Genomic DNA, 18,503 nt, shown 5'->3' on the forward strand with positions numbered 1-18,503 from the left:
TAAATGGTTTAATTGAATGAAACGTTTTATCTTGAGGAATAAATAATAAAAAAATTATGACTTATATTTTGAATGAACTGGTATCGCACAACGATACATTTAGGTATCGATACGTTAGCCTCGATACTATCGGAATATCAGTACCTGCTCTCGATACAGGTATCGATCCTAAGTATCGATGTTTAATGGTATCGCAACGTCCCTAGAAATCGCCATCTTGGCTTTCAAAATGGCTTTTGAGATTTGAATTCGAACTGCCTTTATACAATAAAACAACAAAAATGGTGGAAATAAAAAATATAATAATAGCAAAACGACAGAAAATGGTACAAAAATTAAAAATTGATAAAAAAATGTTCAACAATAACAATGAGTAAGGTATGAAAAAGACACAAATGACATAAATCACAAACACGACGGAAATTTAAAATAGTGGACAAACCGCTTTGACACGCTAGGGATTTTATTGTCATTTACGTTTATGTGGAAAATGTCCGAATTTGTGACAAATAATCGTTGTTTATGGAAAGTCCAGCTTTTTTCATTCCATTCAAAGAAAACAGCGGCTGAATCGCATCTAGAGTTAAAAAAAGATTACGGAAATACTACTCTAAGTGACAAAACGTACTTGGAAACAACGTCCGTCGCTTTAAAGACAGTAATTTCGATGTTGGTGACTGTCCCTCCGTGGAGAAAGGCCAAAACCCTTCATGTTTTCATGCCAATTTGTTCATTAGTCGGAGACCTATTTTTTGGTATCTTCCTTTTCGTTGTTACTTATTCGTACGTTGCATAAAATCAAAAAAAAGTGACGTAGGTACCCATTTTAATACAAAAGTGACCAGAAATTCATTCGTTTTTGGGCCGTACTGAAAACTGATCACTTGGATCTACGTCACATTGTCATCTCACGGCAGTATAACAATTATATTTAATATTTACATTTTGTTCTATGACATCTAATGATTATTTTCTCTCTTTTCTGCTACAGCACGTTGAGCGTCGTTTTTTCGCCTGTAAGCAACTGCTCCAGCGGCAAAATTGAAGGATTTCGTTCATCGTATTATGACAGGTGTTGGAAATGAATTCATTACTGCAATCCAAAGAAAAGAAAATCATCAGGACTGCTCTGACTGACTAACCGATATGCTGTGTATTTGGTGAGACCAGGTCGGTGTTATTTATTATGAGCTATTGAAACCGGACGAAATCATCAGTGGGGAACGGAGTCGACTTAAAATCATGTGATTATGCGCTCAAAACGGCCACAATACGAGGAGAGAAAATGATTTTACTGCAAGACAACGCTCGGCCTCACACTGTCAAAGTCATTGAATGGTAAATCCTACCTCACCCGCCATATTTCCCAGATATTACGCCGTTCGATTATCACTTGTTCCGTTCAATGGCGATAACCTCAAACGACAAACACTTCTATCGTTACGGTATTCGAGCTCTGCCAGAAAGGTGGGGCAAAGTTGTAGCTAGCCATGGGCTGGAATTGAGGAATATCTAAACCAAATATTTTTTAAAAAAAAGTTGCAGTTTTTATTTAAAAAAAAAACAGCGAGAACTAAATCGCACACCCAATAAACAGTGATCAATTGCCTTTAATAAATTTTTCGCATTTGTACGTCGAAGTACGATCACCAGTTGACAAAATTTTTGGACCAAAGGGAAACTGGAAGGTGGCTACATTCCATTATACCCATGGTGTTGACGAACCCGTGGTTCAGGGATTTGGATGTAGGTCGAAATTCATTTTGCGTCATGTTTCGGTTTATGTCCAACCATTATAGATTTGACACGCGTCTCCGTCGTATTGGGCTCGGGAAAAGTGGTATCTGTGCCTGTGGCGAAGGTTATCACGACATAGAGTATGTTATTTGGTCATGTACGTAACGCCATAACGCCAGGGATAAAACTGTAACGAGGTATGATTTGCTGTAAAAAACTGACTCTAGGAAGCATTATTTTGGAATTAGTTTATAGATATTCAAAGTAATGGCTGAGTCAACCCAAAGTCAAAAGGAAGAGGTAATATACAAGTCAACGTTCGGAATCTATTGTAAGAAATTTGTACCTTTAAGAAACAATTCGTTGTTGTAGTAGCATCAATAAAATAATATAGAAACAGTACTCTAACAAGTTGGAAGAAGTTAAAATAGTAGTTTAAGGCATGGCTGAAAAATGTCTCTTCCTAAAACGAATATATTTTGGCCATGTCAAGTTTTGCCAGTTTTTTGTTTACCATTCGGCCGTTCCTCGTTGAACAAAGAAGCAGCTTGGGACAATTTACAGGTAGGAATTACTTCTTAATTTATCACATACAGTCATACCTGTTTTGGTGCGAAATTTATTTTGTGCGACATTTTTTGTGCGATTTTTTTTTTTGGGAGTGTTTTTGTGCGGTATATGAAAAAGGACCACTTCCGACAACATTTTCAGCTATTTAGTTTTTCCGATTCTTGGAATGAATTCCAACGCATTACATACGTGTTGCGTCAAAAAATTTACGTAATTTACGTAGTTTTACGTAGGAAATGTCACGAATTGCTAGCCTACGAAGAAAAGCGGTTGAGAGGATTAGTATGTTTAAAAAAGTTACGTTTATCAATCCGATGTTTTAAAATTGTTCTCATAGGTATTCTAAATCAGAATCAACAACTTTGGAGTTATTTTTAACTGAAAATTTTTTTTTAGGGCGGTCCCTATCCACCACATAAAAAAGTTTTTTTTTCAATAGTGTTGTGGTAATATTGTTTTGAAGCTGCACGTGAAGTTTTAAATGATTTTTTTGACGTTGACTAACGTCTATATCGAAGTTAGGCCCCTGAATTTGAAAATCTAGTAATTCAACCAGGGAAAACCAGAGAAAAGTGGTCAGGTTTTGAGCGCTTATTTTGCAGTCATCTATAATCAGGTTTTCGAGGTTTTGGCATCAATCGATCAGAAATTCTTTTACGGTTAAATTTATGTAACAAAAACAAACTATTGTTTAAGATTCACTATTGGAAAATTGGTAATTAATATCGATTGTCTAAATCATACCGCGCAGCCAATCACTACCTCTCTTCCCAAGCACAGTCGACACTAACGGATACAATCGATCTGACTTTGTTGTTATTGTTGTTGTCACTTTCTGTTTCCGATGTTTATGCTGCTGTTAGCGGAAAAAACCTTGCAAATATGCATCTTTTTGTTGGTGTTAATTTTACGACAGCTGCCGGCGCCCCATCATTCTGAATCCAAAACCGCACCAGTGACATGCGGACGCTAGGTGATAGCAGCTGAAAGGAGGAAATACAAAAGAGTACCGCTCATCTCGTGCCGGTTTCACCCGTAATGCTGGTGGCTTTAGTAGTAAATGGCTACTGCAAAACACTTCAATGGCTGGAATTCTGGACGGACTAACCAGGAAACTATAATCGGCAACTGGCACCTTTTGGTGTTAGCAGCTAAAAGGAGGAACAACAAAATAGTACCGGTCATCTCGTGCCGGTTTCACCCGTAATGCTGGTGGCTACTGCAAAATACTAAAATGGCTGGAATTCTGGACGGAAACCAGTAAACAAGAAATCGGCAACTGGCACCTTTTGGTGCCTCGCAGTTTTATAATAGAAGCGGTTAGTTGAATTTTATGTTTTACAATTGCTGCTGCTAGCGGAAAAAAACCTTGCAAAAATGCATGTTTGTGTTGATGTTAATTTCACGACAGCGCTAGGTGTTAGCAGCTGAAAGGAGGAAAGACAAAATAGTACCGGTCATCTCGTGCCGGTTTCACCCGTTATGCTGGTGACTTTTGGTAGTAAATGGCTACTGCAAAACACTTAAATGGCTGGAATTCTTGACGGACTAACCAAAAAACAACAATATAATCGGCAACTGGCACCTTTTGGTGCCTCGAAATTTTGGTACAGAAGCGGCTAATTGAATTTTCTGTTTTACCAAATGGTGGTGCTAGCGGAAAAAAACCTTGCAAAAATGCATGTTTGTGTTTGTTTTGTGTGGTATAAAACGTATCGTTCGAACATTTCACCCCATCAGTTTCATTACTAAGTCGTACCGGTTACATACGGACGCTAGGTGTTAGCAGCTTAACGGAGGAAAAACAAAATAGTACCGGTCATCTCTTGCCGGTTTCACCTGTTATGCTGGTGGCTGTTAGTAATAAATAGCTACTGCAAAATACTAAAATGGCTGGAATTCTGGACGGACTACCAGTAAACGAGAATAATCGACAACTGGTACCTTTTGGTGTTTCGCAGTTTTATAATAGAAGCGGTTAGTTGAATTTTCTGTTTTACAAAATGCTGCTGCTAGCGGAAAAAACCTTGCAAAAATGCATGTTTGTGTTGATGTTAATTTCACGACAGCGCTAGGTGTAAGCAGCTGAAAGGAGGAAAGACAAAATAGTACCGGTCATCTCGTGCCGGTTTCACCCGTTATGCTGGTGGCTGTTACTAATAAATGGCTACTGCAAAATACTAAAATGGCTGGAATTCTGGACGGACTAACCAGTAAACGAGAATAATCGGTAACTGGTATCTTTTGGTGCCTCGAAATTTTGTTACAGAAGTTTTGTAAAGAAGCGTTGCAATTTCCTCTACTATTTGCTTCAATGGAATATAAGAATACGGTAGTCAACGTCATGCGGTCGTGTCTTGAATACCACCCTCCTACTATTTGTGCGATTTATTTTGTGCGGTCCCTTTCCCTCGCACAAAAACTGGTTTGACTGTATAACGATATGAAATCGACTGAGAAGCCTGTCGAACCGCTATAAGCACAATCTTTTCATTTTTAGATGTCTAAAATTTCCAGAAGTTCGCAGCAGAAGGATGTCCTACTTAAATCCACTATTTCTGCTCAAAAAAAAAACCGATGATGATGTTTTATATAATTAGTACAAAATATTTCCATACACGGTTCTGGACCAAAATATGTTTTAGTACTTCGTAGAAATTTTGATATTTTTTAATATGATATTTTTTAATATATTGCAATGTTGAACGATGTAAGTTGAAATAGACACTTAGCTCTTAACAATGGTATTATGTATAAGGTAAATATTTATGTTGAAAAATTGTGTTTGTATTTAATAAATTTTGCAACGAATTCCTTAAGCTGGCCAAAATACCTTCTTTACCCTAGCTTTCGTGATGTCTTAGCGAGCATTGACCTTCTCTACATATTTTTTATATACGTTTATCTGAAACTCATCCATGCCCCCAATCTAGTCCAATTCCCTTTCGCCTAAAGTCTGCACACTTAGATTTTGTTGCCGAGAACTCAACTGCCGTGAGATGACAAAGTGACTTGAAGACCATTTTCTCGAATATGGGTTTTTCATTCCAATTTATTCATTATTCGAAGACCTATCTTTTGGTATCTTCCGTCTCGTTGTTACTTATTCGTACGTTGTATAAAATTAAAAAAAGTGACGTAGGCACCCATTTAAATACAAAAGTGGCGAGAAATTCATTCGTTTTTGGGCCGTACTGAAAAACTGATCACCTGGATCTACGTCACAATGTCATATCACGGCAGTCAACAGCTGATAAATTCAGCGAAATGTCCTACAAGTTTTCGGCAGAATTTTCAAGAACTTCGGCAAACGAAATTTATTACCTGCTGGTTTACAGTTGATCGATATATTTGCTGATTGTTCGTCGAAATATATTGCTGACAATTGTTAAAAATTTCGCCGAGCTCCATCGGCTGTTGGGATGTTTGCCGAGATATATTAAGTGTGTGGAATGCGCAAAAATTGGTCGACATCAAAATGGGGTATTTATGTTTACACAGTTGAGCGTAAATACAATTAGGTAATCCACGAGACAGTTACGATCATGATGTATACCTAGATACATGCTAAGACAAGACGCGACAGCTGGCTTCTTATTATTTTTTTAGTAACGGCCGTCATCCCCGTCGAAATTTTTTTTGTTAGTCTGTGCTTCTACCATCATATTTTTTCTTCCAAAGTTTCTTGGTACCCAAATTTTTTCTTCCTAAGTTTCTTGGACTTCAACCGAAATAGTAAAAAACGATTAATCAATGCATTTTTAAAGTTATAACAGTGAAATACATTACTCGGTAATATCATGTACCTTGCATACTTTTGCATCATTATTTATGAACAATTATAATAGCTAAATTATGACTCTCCAGCATCACTGCTTTACAGTGAAAAGTAACCTCGTTGTATTTTCTACGTGACGATTGCGGTATCGGATTCAGCCAATCAGCAGCCGGTTCAAATTGGTTGCATGTAACGGTGACCAGCTGTCGCGTCTTGTCTTAGGATACATGGTGTAACGGTATGTCAAAACGCATACACGCTCAGTTTTTGTTACTCTAAAGTGAGTAAGATATCACTCATTTTTGATAAAAGTGGAGGTACCCTAATTAGAGTACTTTTACGGTTACTCACTTCTGAGTAAGGGCGTCATACGTCAAAAACTGAGTAGAATCTACTCTGTTTATGAAAACCAGAAATTAACGAAAATGAGTACAAGTTACCCAGTATGCGTAAATTTTGAAATTTGATGGTTTCTGGTTTTTTATAAATACGATTCAATAAATGGAATAAATTCAGAACAATCAAAAACAGATTTATTTTCCATCGAAATATTATAAATGTTTTAAATCATTTCCGTGTCTTCTGCCTTAGTGGCTTCGTAGAATGCGGCAACCAAGCGGTTCACAGTTGCCCGTGAACTGTGGCTCATATTTTTGTACAATACGCACGCCAGAAAATCCATCATCATACGCATGTGTACGGGAATTTCTATGCCAAACACTGCGAAGGATTTAAATAGTGTATCGATTGCATGTATTGAGCACTGTACATCAATACAAATATTTCTGTTTATTATCACGAATAAAGGCCCGGCTTTAAACGGCATCGCAGAGCATACAACATGCGGTTGTTCATTTTGAAGAGATTCTTTATATGTTTTTAAATCCTCTGCAATACTGATGTTGGGCTGGAATTATTACGGAATATAATTGTATTGATTAAGAAATTATTGATTTGATGACAAATTAGATACTTACTGCTAACCAACGAATAAAAGGCGACGCCAATTGTTCTTCGGAAATTGATAATGTACCGTCAATTCTCCGGCGGAGTCCACGCATTGGCATACTCGAAAACATGCGCAGGAATCCTTTAATGTATTCTAGAGAAAACGAATTTGCGATAGATTATTTAATTAAAATAAACAAATACATATGATTATTTACCATCCTCAACTTGCATGAATTTACTGGATGAGTATAGAAGACACTTCGATAGAACTCCCTTGAAATCCGGCTCAGGTTCACAACACGGAAAGAGTTGAGTAAACGATTTACGGATCTGAAAAAAATAATACTTTTTAGTTTTCAAAACAAACATTAAATAATACAAGTTGTGATTAACAAAGACTAAGTCTCCATATAATACTTTAATTAGAAGTCATACAACAGATTCAATAAAATGTTCGATTTTTTTGTCAACAAGAATGCCAATGAAAAAAAAATACTAAAAACATTACTAATAATTTTTCATGGTTGAAGTTCCAGTTATTAGTTTTGTCAATCAAGAAAACACTACCTATTTTTCAACTGTCATTTCTTTTAATTATTGGGACTAATTTATTGGTAAATATAACTAATAGGCATTTTCAAGGGAGAGAAAGTAAAAAACTTATAGCAAAAGCGAGGTAAGTAAGACCGCCTATTCTAGTGTTAGGATGAAGTTTTATATTTATTAATGTTTTCAAAAGTGAATCATCAGTGTGGTCGACGAAGTTTTTTTATCCTTTTTTGTAACTGAATTTGCGTAATGTTCAACAACTATAAATTATTATGAAAATAAATCAATATCAAGACTGTTGCTGCTGATTAGAATAGCAATCGTCACTAATGCGTATCGTTGTTACTGTGAGTTTTATAAACCGCTTCTTCAGAATTCAAAAATAAACTCTACAGCATACTATTTAGAGTTTATTTTTGAATTCTGAAGAAGCGTTGGTAACTTAGGATTCATTTTATGATTTTGTTTTTATTTAATTTTGATTGTGTGTATGTACGTTACCATATATCCGTTGTATGCACTTAGATGTGGAAACATTTGGTGAATTTCGGTTGCACTTTTCTTTGCATTGAGCAAAAATTTTAACAAAGGGAAACATGCCTCCATTTCCTGACAAATCCTTTTTTTATCATTTTTCGTTGCGTCCAACGTGCGTAGAACTTCGGCTTTACTCAAAAGTTCTGTTGGTATGGATGTAGTTTTGTTCACGCTTTTTGATCGCTGGTATTTACGCATTTCCGGTGGAAGCTTCTTAATGATATTTCGAATTCGATGGTAAATCATACCACTGTGTTTACCCTGTTCCATTCCACTGTTTCGCCAAAAAAAAGCCACTGGAAAAAAAATATGAAAATTTGTGTCAAATACAAATAATTTTGGTCACATTACCGAATCTGGAGCCCCTTCAGGTCTGTCATTATTACACTGAAGCTGCGGAAACAATTCAACGATATCATTCGCTAATTTCTGCTGTTCTTCTGTAGAGGGATATCTGTAAAAAAAAAGTATTAACATAATGTTCATCATTAAGTGAGTAATTCTCGCTGAAAAGAGGCTACTAGATGCACAATCATGGGAGATGAACACTCAGATCGGTAGGGAAGGGATATAAGGCGGTGGTCGGCCCGCACAGCCTGCACACCGTGGCGAACCACAACGGCCAGCGTACGGCAACTTCGCAACTTCCCACAGATTGGTATTCCGAAGTAACTTCTTCCCCCAAAAGGACATCCACAAAACTATTTAGAGATCACCTGACCAACGTACAATAAATCAAATCGACCATGGTCTCATTGACAGCCCGTTCTTCTCAGACATACGAACGTACGCACCAATTGCGGTGCGGATATTGGTTCGCACATGACCTTTTCGATCGAGTCTAGTGCAAAAAGTTGACGATGTACCTGATACGGCCGGTAGTCCTCTACGAAACCGATACAACGACGCTTATGAAAGAAGGCCTTAACATTCTTGGAATTTTCGAACGGAAAATGCTGTGGACTATCTACGGTGGAGTACAGATGGACGACGGATAATGTCGACAGTGCATGAACCATGAGCTGCACGCGCTGCTTGGAGAGAACCCCATTGCATACCTGGCGAAAGTCAATGAGTTGCGGTAGGCCGGTCACGTCGTAAGAATGCCGGACGACAACCCTGAAACATCTTCGAGTCGAAAATTTTACTACTTTACCAAACACATAACGGTCTTCAGGTCGAGCTCGTATACAAATACCAGTCATAAACAGTGTATCTGCCATTACTCGTCAATGGAGGTGAGTATTTTTATGGCTGGGTATTTGTAAACGAGCTCGATATAAATACCTATAATATATAGTCTGAAAGAAAACAGAATCTTTACTTACACGTGACCATTTTCAATCCGTTTTTCGAATGGTTGACAAGCTACTCTAGTAAGGAAACTGATACCATTTTTATCTGGTATGTTACCTCGATCCAGTACCGGCTGCAATACTTTTAGTCGGAAACTATTATCTGAAACGAGCGTTTCTCGGAGTATCTGAAAAGATTGGAACAATAATATTTTACAACATGTGGTTAATAAGTATTTAATAAGGTACAAAAACAAGCATGAACATAACGAAATCTAGATTATATACAGAAAGATGTTTTACTTATCAGTTTTTTTTATTTTCTTATTATGTTAGGTACATATTATTTCTAGGTCTGTCTTGATCAAAGTGATATTAGACATTCATTATATATCATCAGATTAAAAATTAAAAGCTGAATGTAAAATATATGATACGCGCGTTGAATTTTTCGGAAAAAACGGTTTTGTATATACCTATCGACTTAGTTTTGGTAGTTGAGTAAATGTTTGTGTGTATATGCGTGTGTGCATGTGAGTGTATATATGTGTATGTGCATATAAGTCCATCTGTGTATGTATGTGTGTTCAAGTCGCATTGAAAATGTAAGTGTTCACCATTGTATTTAAATAAATGTTTCATCGATTGACATTGTAATTGGAAAATTGAATTTGATGTCCATCGTACCACGCGATTGTTATTACATTTGTTGTCTTGTTGTTATATTATAAAATTTAGCCACCTTTCGATTGAAGAATATGTATTTGTTTATTTAACAAGCAGCAAAGTTATTTATATTCGTCAGAAATAACTTCGCGCCTGAAATTATCTATGCACCATTTCTTCGCACATCCAAATTTGAAAACCAGTACAGCAAAGTATTTTTCTTGCACGATGGATACCGCGTTATTCTGAAAACGACATAAAAAACCGCGTTATTTGGAAAGACGTCGTAAAACAATCCGCGTGAAAAGAGCGTGAAAAAAAAACCTGACTGTATACTTTTCTTGAGGTGCAATTTTCTTTGGTAAGACCGGTTGGAACTTATTACCTAGATAAAGAAGCCCTGTGCAAGTATAGGTGAAATTACTTTTCACAAACATGAGTGTTTTCAGAACAGTTTGCAAATAATGATAAAAATCTAAGGGCCCGAATACACAGACGGCGTGATAACGCCTTTCTGACGAAAATTGTCAATACCTTCTTGAAACCTTCTAATGTGCCTTCTAGCATCTACCACCTTCCACTTGTCTACACGGAAGGCGCAATCACGCCGTCTCGAGCTCCGCCGTGTGCTAACCTTTATGTCGTTATGCCACCCAAGTTATGTTTATTTATGTTTGTTGTAAGAAAAAATAAAACAACACACTTCTAAAATCACCAGCAGGTGGAAAATCATACAACACGGCGCTGCCAGCGCCTTCGCCAAAAGAAGGGGACACAAGACCGTGTGGAAGGCGCGATGTGTCTACACGGAAGGCAGCCAAGTACGCAGCCGAAGGCGGCGAACGACTACCTTCTTCGCTAGAAGGCAAAGCTGAAAGGTTCTGGCTGGAAGGCGTCCCATCGGAAGGCGCGATTACTGCTTCTAATTAGCAGGGAGAAGGCGTCATTACGCCTTGTGTGTATTCGGGCCTTAAACCGGACACCGCCCCCAGAAAACCGGACCGTCCAAAAAAAATCGCACGGTTGGCATGCTTAACCCTTTATAAGGCCGTGGAAACTACGCAAGGAATTGACATAAACTTAAGTAAAACGTATTCCTTACAGGAGGAACAACAAATCTGTACCTTTGTTCAACAATTCACTATTGAATCAATTGAAAAAATTGGAGGCAATATAGTTGCCACTGGCCGTTAACCGTACAAACGTTGGTGGCAATATACTTGCCACTGCCCGTTAACCCCCAAAACGGTGGAAACATTTTTTTTGCAGCTGCATTGTAAGATTCCTTTTTTTGTAATGATAAAACATGAAACATCATGGTAATTAGATTATAACAGTAGCACTTCATTTATCTTGCATGGTAAAGATCAAAGTGAAGAATTATTCAAGTGGTATTCTGAACAAAATTTTGGGAAGAAATTTGAAATTTGTCGTCATATACACCATGTATTTTAACAAAACAACTGCATAATCTAACACAGTAGGTGCTAAACAGAAAGTTTCTAGTGAAGAACTTACCGGTTTGCTGGATTTTTACCAAATTAAGAAGAAATTTCCGAACGACGTTCTAAAATCATGCTTTGTTAACATAAAAATGAAGCCAAAATAAATATTGCACACTTCTAGCAGTTCTAGAAAAAACTAAGGTGTTTTAAGACACCTTTAGAAGTTTTTGGTTAAGCGAAATTTCAAAACAATATTCTTTGTGCAGCGAAAAAAATGTATTTTGTTGGTGGCAATATTGTTTGCACTGCCATATAACGGGTTAATCTTGAATAAAACCATGTAGTTGAAGCCTCCTGTAAGCCACTGATCAATGTCACTTATGAGCTGAATCTAATCAACTTCTTTTTGCTTCCAGTTCAACTTACTTGTTTTGATGGAGGTATTATCACAATCGTCGTATTCTCCTTATCATTAACGTTATCATGAGAACTGTTCAGATTTTCTATAATCTGCAAAATGACCACCCGAGGTCCTTTCTCGTTTATACCGATATCTCTCAAATCGTTGTCTTTCAGAAGCACCAAGGAAATATCATCAATTTTTTGAGCTGTAAGAATTAAAAGAGTAAAAAGAATTATAATTACCTAAGTGTTTTCACCAAGATTCTACAATTTTAATTTGCGAATTTGAAAATCGAAACAGTAATATTATGTCAAACGCTCGTAAAAAATAGTTCTTTTTGTCTCTGTTTTAACATATTGCTAATTTTTTTTAATGAATGGATATAATAGCAATCGTAAAAAAAGGGAAAATTAGCTGTTCAAAGCTGGACAAAGTAAGCAAATCACTAGGTTTGAACATGTTCGCACTCACATCTATTTGAAAAAAATATCGAGAACTGTCTTATTAATGTAATGTTTAAAACACTGAACTTTCACAAATTGTTCCAGCTACTCTACAGATATATTTTCACAAACCTTTAGAATAGGAAAAAATATAACACGCTATCCAAAAACTGTTTCACATCTTTGAAACTTCAGTAAACACTAAATTACACAGCCAATAAATACATTATAACTAGCTGACCCGGCAAACTTCGTCCCGCCCATTTTTGTATTTAATTAAATAATTTCAAACATTTCAAAATGATTGATCCCTTGCGATTTGTTTATAGTCTGCAAATATACGACGGAGCGACCATAGGATATGATCAAAGTCAAAAAACAAAATGTTTCAAATGATTGGTTTTATCGAAATGATAACATCCTCGCCTTCTGGCTTCTGTACATCACCTTGATTCAGAAAATATTGGGTGGTATTCGGTCATTTTCAGCTGTTTCTCTGGCATCAATCTGATTCCGAAAATACCCATATTGGGTGGTTATTCAGTTATTTTGGCTGTTTTCCAAAAACTTAAAGTGGTCATCTTTAAATGTAAAATGGTGTCCAGGGTCAATGCTTGGCTTCTAAGCATCATCTCGATTACGGAAATATCCACATTGCGTAGAATTCGGTCAAGTTGCCATTCTACAATTCAAATGGTGTCTAAGGTCGATTCCGGTCTCAGTGCAACATTAAGATTCCGGAAATACCCATATTGGATTGTATTTGGTCACTTCCCGCTATTTTCCAAAAACCGGAAGTCGCCATCTTAGGAAGTCGCCATCTTACACTCATATTGGCAACCGGAAGTTTTAATTTCAAATTTAAAAATGGCGTCTCGAGTCGATTTTTGACTCCTGTGCATCGATCCGATCATTTTTAGCTGTTTTCCGGAAAACTGATTGAAATATCTCTTCAATTTGTATGGGAGACCAGCCCCCCTTCCAGAGTACGGAGGAGTGTCAAACCACTGTTTAAATTTGTGTTTGATTTGTATAAGAGCCTTCCTATCCAGAAGTGGGAGGAGTGTCGAACTATTATGGACATATTTGTTACCCCTAAAAACATTCACATGCCAAATTTGGTTGTATTTACTTGATCAGTTCTCGAGTTGTGCGAAATCTGTGTTTCATTTGTATGGGCCCCCTGCTTTCAAGAAGAGGGAGGGGTGTCAAAATATTGTGAACATATTTGTTACCCCTAAAAACATTCACCTGCCAAATTTGGTTGCATAAACTTGGTTAGTTCTCGAGATGTTAAGAAATTTTTATTCCATTTATAAAGGACTCCTCCCCACCAGAAGAGGGAGGGGTCTCGATGTATCTTAGTCGCCTTTCTCGGCCCCTGAAATCTCTATATACAAAATTTCACGCCGATTGGTTCAGTAGTTTCCAAGCCTATATGGATCATACAGACAAATAGACAGACAGACTGACAGAGTTGCATTTTTATATGTTTAGATTGTATGATACCGTATGATCAAGAACCACACACACACACACTACTCGTATAAGCATAAATAAGGTATATTACCTGGTAGTGGACACTTCGTTTTTTACGACTCCTTGACCAATTATTCTTGATTGAGAATACTTATTATCCAAAGGATTGGACTATCGTGGGTAAAATGTGTTTTAGGTGGCTAAACTATTATTCCGTATGCTAAACCACAATATTATCTATATCTCGCAGAAAAGGATTTATAATTGATTATTTTTATCTGGAATTTTATTGGATTTTTGTACGTACGTTCTGTACTTTATACGGAGAGGGTTTATTACAGGTGCCAGTTTTATAATTGATGATCGTATTAAGGACACTCATGCTTAAACAAGTTTTAATACAAGTTTGAACGACTTTTTGTTCAAGAAAGTTGTGTAATGTTTAACTGCATTTTAGTTAAATATATAAGTTAAATATATTAGATAAATATATTAGCATATTAGTTAAAGATCATCAGAAATACGCTGTTTGAGGGAATTTCCGACAAATTAGTATGTTAGTGTCCATAACATTAGAAGGGTCCACCACTGGTCAATATACCTTACACGAAAAGATTTGTGATCGTAACAGCTTTTTGTATTTGAAACCTTTCTGAAGGGGCCAAGAATTGCTGAATTGCTGTTGACTGCCGGCTGCTCGATGTATTTTGTTTGATGTATTTTTGTTTATTTGATTTTGTCTCGAATAAGTGAGAGGTCTGTGGTTTCTTTTATAGTGGATGATAAGAAAATACTCATATAGGCATCTGATAATTACTAAGGGCTTGATGAATAAGATGAATTTTATTAAAAACATCGGACAGTCAACAAACTCTAACGAAAGGTAAAGAATATTTGATTATCGAAAGTTTTCGGTATTTTTTACTTTTCATTTTTTAGCTATACTATGACAAAAACTGAAGATTTAATATCATCGTGGAAGAATTGTTGTTAAGAATAAAGATGATAAGGCACAATAAGGATATCATCAAATTAAGCCATTTCAGTCAAGCAGAGTTTTTAATACGGTCATTCTTTTTAATCAACAATTCGAGATGCATTGAGCCGTGGTCCTATTGATGCCACATTATTTCATACAAATAAGTCTACAGTTAGTGTTAAGCGTAGCTAACAAATATAAATTTCTATTGAAGGGCAGTTGCAATTGTGATAGTTCGCAAATTTCAATGTTACAAAATAGTATATCTTGAGCGATAGGGTAGAGTTATCGTGTGATTAGTCGAATTAGGTTTTTCGGTGTAAAAAATGTTTTAACATTTTTGAACAAGAAACATGAAACAATTTATTAGATATAACTTAGTCGGCTTCAATCATTGTATTTCAAGGAAATGTAATTTTCATGATCGTTTCTAAATTGCCATAAGTTATAGGTTTTCCTGGTAAAAACCTTATCAATACATAAACGTATAATTTTTTTGGTGTGTTCAACTTTATAGCTATTGTATGCCTTAAAAAATGCAGCACATTTTAGTTCTTCAATTAAAAATACAATTGTGTCATCATTTTTTACTATATGTTTTGTTTCGCCATAAAATAATTTGTTACACATCTCATATTTAAGTATCAACCCTGGGCGAAAAGTGGTACTATTAATTTTCATGTGATTTATCAATGTTATTGTTTCTGGAAAATCAAAAAGTAGCAAAGAATATTCACAGTGTTGCTTAAGAATTGAAGTTGAAGATAGTATTGTTACATTATTCAGATCGTAAGTATGATTGATGATTGCATAAATTTGTTTGAGATTAAAACGTTTTGTTAGGCTTAATGATAAGTTGCGGAAATTATTACATGTCTTTGTCTGACGTTTGGTCTCTTTAAACTTCGCTTCGAAAAGCATGCACGAAAAGTTAGCCACAGGTCCCTCTTCTTTAATTATCGAAGGGTAATGTACAAGATGGTGCATTTTATTGATGAAATTTACTGTGGGAAAGCAAACGCGAAACAGTTTGTGAAAACTTTGAATTTCTTGCTTCAAGTCACCAATTTGTGCTACATATAGCTTACTAGAAAACGCAAAAAAAGTTATTCTTAACAATGATCCGATTAAATCAACATAGTTGGTATTACTAACGATATTTGCGTGAAACATGAAAGGAAATGCTCTCAAAAGTGTCCAAGTCTGAGCAGCAGATTGTGGAATCGAATAACCTGGTGGCTTAATATTTTTCAACGAAAAGCTCGGCGATGGTTTATCTCGTGATTCAACAAATCCATAGTTGAAGTCCATACTTTTTTCGCAATTCACGATATCATTGAAAATTAACTTAATAAGCATTGGTGCAATGCCCTCGAGAATGTCATGCATGGGATCCATTGTGTTATTAGTAGCGATATGAAAAAAATTCAGCTTATGTAGTGCACAATCTCCCACAATACCTAAATCTGACGGTAGTTTTAATTTGTTTTGAATTGCTTGAATGTCCGATTGTACACTTTGTACTGTTCTTAAAGGAAATGATTCTTGAGAATGTTCCTGTTTTAAAGCATTTCGTGGCATGTAACACATACGGCAAAACATTTTCGCTTGGGGTCCCATCAAACGAAATATATCGTGAATAGCCAGTGTATCTCCGATTACATGAACCAATACTGCTCGTAAAACGAAGTCCTTCCCATTGTCTATTTTGATTTTCACGCCAATTTCTGATTCCAACAAAAGAAGATCCTGAATCAAAGGACGAAGCACTCGTTCGTATCCATATATCTTCAAATCAGCAGCACTAACTGTGAGTGTTAAATAAATCCGGTTTAACTCAGAGTTCACGATGGAGTCAAAATTCTCAATTTTAAAACAAAATATAGTCATTTTTTTCATTCCTTTACGGGAGCCCAACGGGTTTCGGTGCTCCACATCGTCAAGATGCAATGAAAGTCTCAGTGCTTCGGGGTAGTTTTGAAGAAACGGATGATGTTGAAATCTAGAACCATCCTTGAACCCGCACAGAATACTTTTTTCGGTTTTTTCTTCCTCAATCATTTTTCTTGCTCTATGGTTCTGCATGATTAGTGCTAGCGTATCTTTTATAGAAATATAATGAGCGACATGCTTCACTACCTTCGTCTTTTGACTTACTCGTGCAGGGTGGCGACTAGCTTTTGATAAACTGCGTGCGATACTCGTAACTTTCCTTCTACCTAAAACCTCTTCTTTTGAATCGGGTAAAGCATAACCCGCCAGTCCAGATAAATACGCCAAACTGTCTACTGGTTTTCTAACCTCGCCAAATACATTTACCAACGACATCTTGTTGATTGTTTCTTGAGCATGAATATCATCATAACTGATGCTTTTAACTTCTAGAAATGATTTGAATAAACCCATGAAGTACATCTCATACCCGTTCAGTAAAGTATGTGCAGTCGTGATGAACTGTTGGATCTTTGACTCCGGTATTGAAACATCACAACGCATTTTTGTGATAAACTCATTGATCATTTCAATTATTTGTTCAGTAGAAATTGTCGTTTTGAAAAACATGTCGTTTGTAATGTTCGAATAGTCTGGGTTCGGATCAGTCTCGTCTGGAATTGTTGATTTTGAGTCGTAATGTTCGGAATTTGATAATGCGTCTGTACGGTCGTCAAGCTGTGGTCCGTGAGATTTTTTTATATGGCATTTCAAATCTTTAAATCGTGAATATAAAATGTTACATTCAGAGCACCTGAATGGTAATTCATTAATTTTGCTGGTGTTTAAATTGTGAACATTTACGAAATGCGATTTTAGTTCATCAATATAACCGGGCACAAGCACTCCGCACGAAGGGAGATGACAACGAAATCCTTAAAACAAAATCGGAATATAAATAGTTCGCTTAGTCGTCTGACTTTCAGTAACGCAAACGGTAATGCATAGTGAATGTGTGCAAGGTGTATGTGTGTATGGTGTATGTGTGCATGATGTGTGTATGCATGGTGCATGTGTTTATGATGTATGTGTGCATGAAGTATGTGTGAAAGATGTATGTGTGAAGATTTATAATTTAAAATATATTTTGAACGTAGCCACGACAGGTCAACTAGTTTTAAATAAAGTTTTGACTTGGCATTTCATATTCTTACCTTTTAATTTTTGGAATGATTCCGCATCGAGTAAGGCTTTAACCTGTTCCATTCTTTCGCCTTCGAAAACAATACTTGCAACTGAGGAAACTTCTACGAAATAACAATGCAGTTTATAAAACTCTCACTGGAAAGTAACACTTTTTATACAAACAATACCGCCGTTGAAAATTTTTGACATATACTCAGGGGTGAGTAAACATCATGGATAAAAACTCAAAATTGAGTAAACATGGCAATTATGAAAATTTGAGTAAATGTTACTCAATTATCCAGCACCCGGTTACTCACTTTTTGACATTTTGCATAAGAATACCAAACTGAGTAGATCCTAATCAAATTAGAGTTAAAATAAAGCAGCGTGTAGTAAGCCCTAAGACAAGACGCGACAGCTGGCTTCTTATTTTTCTTTTCGTAACGGCCGCCATCCCCGTCGAAATTTTTTTGAACGTTCCATACCGTTGATGCCAGAATGATTATTTTCAACAACTTCTGCAGGTCAATGAAAAGAAAACAAATTAAAAT

General features: G+C 36.3%; 1 protein-coding gene across 4 annotated transcripts; it reads right to left on the reverse strand.

Annotated features, from left to right (window-relative positions):
- Positions 1-6,596: 6,596 nt before the first annotated feature.
- LOC129718326 (uncharacterized) lies at positions 6,597-18,094 on the reverse strand. 4 transcript variants are annotated; one of them, XM_055669004.1, is made up of 8 exons: positions 17,979-18,094; positions 11,955-12,136; positions 9,451-9,605; positions 8,474-8,576; positions 8,087-8,418; positions 7,252-7,366; positions 7,063-7,187; positions 6,597-6,992 (listed from the first exon to the last, which is right to left on the reverse strand). In XM_055669004.1, the coding sequence occupies exons 1-5, from the start codon at positions 18,028-18,030 to the stop codon at positions 8,365-8,367; spliced, it is 546 nt and encodes a 181-aa protein (XP_055524979.1). In that variant the 5' UTR covers positions 18,031-18,094; the 3' UTR covers positions 6,597-6,992; positions 7,063-7,187; positions 7,252-7,366; positions 8,087-8,364. The 4 variants fall into 4 exon arrangements, with proteins under 4 accessions (XP_055524979.1, XP_055524976.1, XP_055524977.1 ...); XM_055669001.1 differs by lacking the exon at positions 17,979-18,094 and adding an exon at positions 12,507-12,600; XM_055669002.1 differs by lacking the exon at positions 17,979-18,094 and adding an exon at positions 12,403-12,530.
- Positions 18,095-18,503: the final 409 nt, after the last annotated feature.

The sequence above is a fragment of the Wyeomyia smithii genome, chromosome 1 (genome assembly GCF_029784165.1).
Source record: "Wyeomyia smithii strain HCP4-BCI-WySm-NY-G18 chromosome 1, ASM2978416v1, whole genome shotgun sequence".
Classification (NCBI taxonomy): domain Eukaryota; kingdom Metazoa; phylum Arthropoda; class Insecta; order Diptera; family Culicidae; genus Wyeomyia; species Wyeomyia smithii.